The sequence below is a fragment of the Corvus brachyrhynchos genome, unplaced genomic scaffold (assembly GCF_000691975.1).
Source record: "Corvus brachyrhynchos isolate BGI_N302 unplaced genomic scaffold, ASM69197v1 scaffold32, whole genome shotgun sequence".
Lineage (NCBI taxonomy): Eukaryota > Metazoa > Chordata > Aves > Passeriformes > Corvidae > Corvus > Corvus brachyrhynchos.
Window position 1 is genome coordinate 11236044 of NW_008237919.1, and position 8652 is coordinate 11244695.

General features: G+C 40.8%; 1 protein-coding gene across 1 annotated transcript in view; it reads left to right on the forward strand.

The window, feature by feature from the left end:
* The first annotated feature begins 2995 nt into the window (after nt 1–2995).
* The window catches only part of CPSF6 (cleavage and polyadenylation specific factor 6), a 23760-nt gene continuing 18103 nt past the window's right edge, over nt 2996–8652 (forward strand). The window contains exons 1-5 of the mRNA XM_017733094.1: nt 2996–3203; nt 3809–3951; nt 5914–6123; nt 7296–7399; nt 8140–8285. Of these exons, the coding sequence (XP_017588583.1) occupies nt 2996–3203; nt 3809–3951; nt 5914–6123; nt 7296–7399; nt 8140–8285 (811 nt within the window). The remainder of the gene's footprint in view (nt 3204–3808; nt 3952–5913; nt 6124–7295; nt 7400–8139; nt 8286–8652) is intronic.

An 8652-nucleotide genomic window follows, 5' to 3' on the forward strand; every position in this document is an offset into this window, starting at 1 on the left:
TTCTCTTTTTTTTTTTCCCCAGAAGCAACAGTAAATATTTTTCATGAAACTTTTATTTACCTCACTGATTTTTTAAAAATGTGTTCTTGAAGGTGTAAGTTAGTGTTTAACTCTTAAATTGGACAAGGTTCTGCAGAAAAAGCAAGTCTCACAGACCTATGGACAGCTTAAAAAAATTTTGCTTAACAACAACAACAAAAGCCATTTCCAAAACAGCGCTTGAAAACTAAGTGAGTGGTCCTCTGCATCTCTGAGGAGTATGACTGCTAAGTTGCAAAAAAGAAATAACATGTTTAGTTTGTCCGTTCTGGACATGAAGTTCCATATGTTTATGGCTTTCATATTGGAATGTTTCACCCATTCCACTTATTAGCACAGAATGTGGAATTTCAGTCCTGATTTTAAGACGAAGTATTTCAGACTGCGGTCTAGTTAAAACATAGACTTTGGAAATGCATTGTTGTCTGATTTGGTTTTAGAGGGGGCCAGAACAGTGGCGCTCACTTTGTTTCTTAGCATGTTTATTTGCAAGATTGTGAATTACAGTAATTGAGCAGAAATAATTTCTATTCATGCTTGATGTTCTTCTTGTAACTAAGGAAGTTGGAAGGGGTCAAAATTGGTTCCTGATAGAGGCAGAGCATTTGTTTAAATAGCTGAGAAGTAACACTTCCTGTACTCTTTTTTCCTTTTCTGCATCTAGGAAGGAAGGGCGTGGTTAGGTAAGTTTCCACAGATCATGTATGAAGGAGAAAGGATTGTTGGATCTTGTGCAACATCCACCAGGACACCTCTCTTCTGTCTACACTTGGGAGTTGCTGGTTCAGGTCATTCTTAATCATCTAAGCACACACCTTGCTGACAGATTGGTAACTGAATGAATTCCATGCTGGCCGCAAAACCAGCACAATGTAAGAAGAAATTTTAGTGAACAGCATCAGGTTTTCTCTTGTGTCTTTATTTAAATTAAGACAGTGGTGCTATTGGGCACTTTGCCTATCCTGCCCCTCTCTCAATTACATGCAGACTCTGCTGCCTCAATAATTCTCTCCCTCCACTGATAGTCACCTGAAAGCCTGTGTGATACAAACGATCTGTTTCAAGGAGTTTCTTGTCACTAGGGGAGTGCAGCAGAGCTGCAGTGGACTGCTGCCTGCTCTGGTATTTTGGCAATGCTGACTTCAGAGAGATAGGTTAGTGTACATACATCTGCTGTAAGATTGGTGATTGTCTGTTTGCATCTGTCTACCAAGACTAAATTCTACTTTCCTGAAGTCATCGTTCATATACACAGGTAACTAGAATTACTGCACATTTAGCAGAGGACTTCCTTAACTGCCTCGTGACATCAACCCTAATCTAGCTGTAAGATGTCGTGTTTAGGCCTGTCTCAGGCAGTTCCATGAACCTGATTTCATTAGCTATGGTGATAGGAGGAATCTAAACTGAGAACTGGACAGACTAGGTGAAATATGAAACCCTTAATTTAATAGTGATAAGCTTACCTTAAGAAGGAGATTTTTGTACTGAAGTTTATTGGGACAGTGCAGCTTACTGAGGATTAAATCTACTTGATTGACAATGCCAAAACTCAGTTTACCTGTTTGTTGGGGTTTTTTAAATTAGCATTATTTGTTTTAGTTACATTTTCCCTGTATGAGCAGTAGTTGTTAGTATTTTCATACAGAGAGTGGATCTTGTGGTCATGACTGTGGATATATTGGGTTTGCAGCAAACATCGTTAACTTTGCAGCCTGTGTTTTGTGGGGTCCAGCTTGGTTCTCTCTAGCTGCCATATCTGGTACCTTGAACTATTCTATCTAGGATGCTTCTGTGAGTTTCTAGATACAAATTCATAGTGGGTGCTGAAATATCTGTGATACCAAAATCTGGTGAGGCAATTTCTGTTCTGGAGTAGGGTATGAGAGTCCAGTAAACTGGGGGGAGTTGGCTTAGAGGGGCAATTGCTGCTTGCGGATGGACTTGGGCATTGGTCAGCACATGGTGAGCAATTGTATTATGTATCAATTGTCTGTCTTGTCCATTATTTCATCTCTTTTTGTTGTCATCTTTTTCATCATCACCATTATTATTTTTATATTTTACTTTATTTCAGTTATTAAACTGTTCTAGTCTCAACCCACAGGTTTTACCTTTTCACCAGTTCTCTTCCCCTGTTCCACAGGGTTTGGGGGGTGGAGTGAGGAAATGCCTGTGTGGTACTTAGTTGCTGGCTGGAGTTAAACCACAATAGCCCTTTGTTTGTCACCCATCGTGGGACTTGACAGGTTGAGAAAACAACAAATCTGACTAGAACATGCTAGAACAAATTTGTTATAAGCATTCATTATATTAGTTTAATAGTCACTGGACACAATGTTGATTTTATGCTCTCAGTTGTTCTGCTGGTTCTCAGAGCTCCATCATTTAACTCCTTATTTCCACTGTGTGCTCCCTGTTGTGCTGTTTATCCTGTGGGATACTGGTCTAGTGGTACAAGGTTATTGTGTTGTATTTTAATCTAAGCAGTCTGGTGTAGTGGAAGATATTCCTGCCCGCAGCAGGGGGCTTGGAACTAAACCATTCAGTGATCCTATGAACACTGACGTATGATACGACAGAAATGCTGGTTGTGAAAGTAATCTATTACTTGTACTCAGCCCTGCTGTCATCTTTGTACTTTGTGAGTGATCTGTTGGAAACTATTAATGATTACACCTTTTACCTTTCATCCTCTGAGAGTTAATCTGCAGAGGAGACGTGATCCCACATCTTCCTCTTCTCTACCAGGCTAATGACAATAGCTCTTGAAAATTTTGAATATCCTTGGGATGTTGAAACAAGCATGGCCCTATGGCCAGGATCCACAATTGTGTGCCAGGTCTTGTCTAGGATTAAGCAACTATTTGCAGCTACTCAAACCCCGTGACAGGCACTGTGGCTACTCAAACCTTGGTAGCAGGTGCTGCAGCTGCTCAGAGCCTTGCAGTGGGTGATGCAGCTGAACCAGAGCACCAACCCCTGCCAATATCAGTCACCCCTTTCCACCAGAAGAAATGGACATGAGAGAGCTTGTTTAGTAAAGGAGAACAAAGCAGGGCCATCACAAGAACAGGAGGAAGAGGCAGAACAAGAGGGAACCACTCAGTCCCTCTTCCTGAGAGAGCTGTGGGATATGCAAAAAGATTTCAGCCATCAAGCAGGTGAGCATGTGATCACCTGACTGCTCAGATGCTGGGTACCAGGGCTGGTAGCTCAGAATTGGAGGGTAGGGAAACCAAGCAGCTGGGATCACCTTCTAGGGAAGGGGGCATTGACAAGGCAATTGGCAAAGGGCCACAAGTCCTCAGCCTTTGGGAGGCAACTCCTGTGGAGTGTGACGGAAAGACATCCCTTCAAGGAAGATGTTCTGTGTCACCCAGGCAAGTGGGCCACCACAGTGGTATCCAGTACCTTTGCTATGACCCAGACAATGCACAGTCACCCGCAGACCCAGAAGAATTCCAGCGCATGTGACCCGTGCAGCAGAAACTTGTCCAGATCATGCCATTGTCATATGCTGAGTTTTCAGGAATGTATGGATCCTGTGGTCTGGCACGTCAGGCCCACAGGAGTGTAAGGCTCTAGTGCACAGGGTACCCCAATGCCATCCAGCTCTGCAGGGGCAGAACCTATTTCTGTTTCTGGAGGGAGAGAGGGGGATCCCAACAGCTGACTGTATTGGAGGTTGAAGTGAGCCTGACTGGGAATGTGTGGCAAAAGCACCCCACTGTGTCTGGCCTGGAGGTTCTGTGCATTCCTGGCATAGACTGTCTCAGGAGAGGGTATGTCAAGGACCCGGAAGGGTACTGGTGGGTGTTCAGTACCACTGCCTTGGAGGCAGAGGAGGTTAAGCAGCTGCCTGCCTTGCCTGGTCTCTCAGAGGACCCTTCTGTTGTGGGCTTGCTGAAGGTCAGAGAGCTGTGCTGGTCACTACCATGGTATTACTCCAGCAGCAGCATTGCACCGAGACACCATTATTCCCATTCACAAGCTGGTTTATCAACTGGAGAGTCAAGCGGTGATGAGCAGGACCAGACCATACGGCCAGTGTGAAGGTATAACGGAGAGTGGAGAGTAACAGTGAGCTATGGTGGCTTGAATGAAGTCATGCTGTGGCTGAGTGCTGCATACTGGACATGCTGGAGTCAAAAGCTGCCAAGTGGTTTGCCACAATTGATATTGCTAATGTGTTTCTATACCTTTGACAGGCCACAATTTGCTTTCCCTTCAAGGAATGTCCAGTAGACCTGGAATCCAGAGCCCCAGGGGTAGAAACATAGCCCAACCAGTTCTGTGGACTGATCCATACTGGATTGGAACAGGGTGAAGCTCTGGAACACCTGCAGTACATTGATAATACCATCATGTGGGGTCCTACAACAGCAAAAATTTTTGAGAAAGGGAAGAAAATAGTCCAAATTATTCCAAAAGCTGATTTTACCATAAAACAATGTAAGGTCAAGGGACCTGCATGAGAGATTGAGTTTTTAGGAGTAAAATGGCAAGATGGATGTTGTCAGATTGCAGTGAATGTGATCAAGAAAATAGCGGCAATGTCTCCACCAACTAGTAAGAAGCAAACACAAGGTTTTTTAGGTGTTGTGGGTTTTTGAAGAATGCAGATTACAGTCTAATTGTAAGCCCTCTCTATGAAATGACCTACAAGAAGAATGATTTCAAGTGAGGCCCTGAGCAGCAACAAGCTTTTGAACAAATTAAATGGGACATAGTTCGTGCAGCAGCCCCCTGGCCAGTTTGGGCAGGGCAAGATGTAAAAATGTGCTCTATACTGCAGCCGGGGTGAATTGCCCTACCTGGAGTGTCTGGCAGAAAGCACCAGGGGAGACTACAGTCCATCTCCAGTCCTCTCTCTTTGGAAGTGGGGGTACAGAGTATTGAGGCCTCCTATACTCCAGCTGAAAGAGATATTGGAATCTAATCAAGGGGCTTGAGCTGCTTTGGAAGGGATTGGTGCTGAAGCACAGCTCCTCCTGAGACTCCAGCACAGCTCCTTCAGCTCCCCAGCAGCTGCCAGTGCTGGACTGGGTGTTCAAAGGGAGGGTCTTCTCTACACGTCATGCAGCTGGGGCTACATGAAATAAGTAGGTTGCAGTGACCACATAATGAGCTCAAATAGGAAATCCCAGTTGACCAAGAATCTTGGAAGTGATCATGGACTATCTAGAAGACAAAGATTTCAGAATGTCACTAGAGGAGAAGATAACGTGCTGAAGGGGCCCCATTGTATAATAAACTACCAGAAAATGAGATGCAATACACCTCATTTCCTGATGGGTCCTCCTGTACTGTAGGAAAGCATCAGATGGAAGAACATCATGCCCAGTACATAAACTGGTGGGAGTTGGGTGGAAGGGGCTGATCAGTGCTCAGGGACTGGCAGTTTATTTTATTTCAGTTTTTAAACTGTTCTTACCCCACAGGTTTTACCTTTTTCTGTTTTTTCTCACCCATCCCATGGAGTGGTTGGGGAGGGAGAAGTCAATGAGCAACTCTGTGGTACTTAGCTGCAATCTGGGGTTGAACCATGACACTTGTGCTTTCTAATGTATGCAATTCTGGGAGTAGGGCTTGTGGATTTTTTGATTCCTGCTTGTATTACAAGGGCAAAAGTATTGCAGTGGAAAACAGTGGCCAGAAGTATTTTTTTCCACATAAGTTTAGAATATAATAGGAGTCATAAGAATTTTACATGTTTTGATGTGGATGAAACTGGAGCTTAGCGTTTCAGCAGGGATGTTGTGTAGGTGGTGGATCAGACTCTCTGTGGAACATGGCAATTATCACCACTTTTTGCTTCAATGAGTTCTAAGAGTAATACAAATTGTAATCAAGATGTCTTTTTTATTTTAGGAGGCTGAATATGGTGGGCATGATCAGATTGATTTATATGATGATGTAATTTCTCCATCTGCAAATAATGGAGATGCTCCAGAGGATCGCGATTACATGGATTCTCTTCCACCATCTGTTGGGGATGATGTAGGTAAAGGAGCTGCACCAAATGTTGTCTATACGTATACTGGAAAGAGAATTGCCTTGTACATTGGAAATCTCACTTGGGTAAGTATCTTACTGCTGGTTAGTTGTAGACAGGAATTTTAATTATGGACGTAACTATTTTTAATTTTTTTTTGCTTTAAAATGTTTTATATGAAATATTATGAGTATAAAAAATCAGGTGGTTTTGTTTTTGTTGTTGGTTTGGTTTTCTTTAATTTTTATTTATGGTTGTGGGGTTTTTTTTTCCTTTTACTTGAAATTTGGTGAGCCTATCTGGAGCTGTTGTGATGTCAAATCAAGAAAATCTTCAGAAAATATAAACTTCAGAGTTTCTGTCATGTTTTAAGTGTTATGAAGGGATATTTGTGCTAGTATGTTCTTAAGGTTTTCAGAGAACCGAATGAAAGAAGAGAACAAGTTTAAACTAATAAGTACTTCATGCCTGTAAATACGTCAAGGTTATTAAACAAACCCAATTTTTAGTAAACTCTTGCTGAAGGTTTTAGTTTAAAAGGAGGTTGAAGGTTCTCTAGGATTTTCTTGAAATTACTTTTCACATTTTTCCAGGGCCTTTTCCGTCGGCAGTGACTCTTTCAGCATAACTGTTTTCAGGTATTTGTCTTGAGGCTTATTTCTCTGTCCAACAAGAACAGGTTTATGATAACTCACTGAACTGCAGTCACCCTTAAGACAATTACCTTTGTTAGAATGAAAGCATTTTAAAATCAATTACAGTTAAGCAAACAGTGCAAGAGCTGGTCAGTAGCTGAATTAAGTGGAAATTTTATCTGTTTACAGGAAACCAAGTTCTTCAGGGCTCACATATGCAAAATTCTGTTTTAAAAGATAAATAAAAAATGAGGTTTTTTCCTTTCTGATATTTTCTTACCAGGATTAAACTTGAAAAAGAATACTTTATGGGTGTTTTTTTCATTAGTTATTACATTATTCCAGGAGCTAATAGGTAAGTAAAGGACCTGACTGTTGGGTTGTCCCATTGTGAAATACATGAATGGAATCAGTAAAACGTGCATGAATTAGGTGAACTAACAGTTGAATTGTAAAATAAAAATGAGTACTCCAAAAGTCAGAATATATTGACATCCTGAATTAAAGTATTCCTGTGGATCAGTTTCACACACACACACTCAAAAATCCATGGAAAATTTAATTGCCCTTTGCCTGATGTTTTAGATAAGCTCTCATAGTTGAATATTAAAAATATTTTTCAGTGGACAACAGATGAAGACTTAACTGAAGCAGTTCATTCACTGGGGGTAAATGATATTTTGGAGATAAAATTTTTTGAAAATCGTGCTAATGGCCAATCTAAAGGGTAAGAACTTGTCATTTGTTTTTTCTGTATGTGGATTGAAGTTTGGGAGGGGAAGGAGTTCTCAGTTTTCATAATTGTCAATCTTTGAACTGCTAATCTTAGCTTATTGATACAGAAATGATTTGGCATATCATTTCATCCTAATGAATTAAATTTCAGGTATAAATTCTTGTGATGGTATTGCGTGTCTCATTATTTTGTGAGTTAAAGCTTGTTCATCATCTTCATTTAAGACTGTTCCTAGATTTTAGTTGGTGTGGTGGTGATTCTTGTTTTTCTTCAGTGTAAATGCTATTCTCCCAACCTTCATTATGAAATTTTTCTTTACGTCTTTATTTTCCATTAGCTTTTTAAAGTGCTTGAGCCCATTTTTCACTGATAACCTAAATTTCACTGCATAAATGTGCCTTCATGTCCCTTTAACAGTAATGAGCACGCAGTGTATGCTTAATAACTTGGTCGTATGAATTCATTATGTAGTCTGTTGATACTCCACCAAAAAGCTGCCTTTGTTGTGATAAATTTTGATGCATCTTGTACTTGCTCTTTTGTTTTCTTCTTTTATGTCCTAGAATAAGTTATTTTATCTGCTCCGAAAACTGGACTAAGACCTGGGAGACAATTTCGGTGTCTAGTTTTCAAGTATTCTTTCGCTTACTGTGTGTAATCTTTTTCATGAGGTATCAGGATGTCAGAAAATGGAAAAAAATTGTGTTGTAACTTTCTTCGTTTCCTTTCAGGTTTGCCCTTGTGGGTGTGGGATCGGAAGCATCCTCCAAAAAGTTGATGGATTTGTTGCCTAAAAGAGAATTGCATGGGCAGAATCCTGTTGTAACTCCGTGTAATAAACAGTTTCTGAGTCAATTTGAAATGCAGTCAAGGAAAAGTAAGCTTTTCTTAGGTGCTGTCTTGGAAAAGCAGAAAAAGTAGAATGGCAGGTTTTTAGCTCAGCGTCTTACAATTCTTACACGGTTTAAAATAGCTATAAAATACTTAGAGTCCAGGTGAATGAAGTAATATCTTTGTTTAAAGAAATCACTTCATACACTGAAGAGCTGCTGCATTCTGAAAGAAGGTTGCAGCTTTGTGCAGCTCTTAACATCTGGAGATGCTTTCTCAATTTCTTGTGGACGTAATCTGAAAAAAAAAAAGCACAAGAGCATTTAGAAATTTAACATTTGTAGAAAAACTGGACTAAATTCTAACGTGGGGACTGTCTGTGTTTATGACAGAATTGGGAAGAGAGGTTCTGT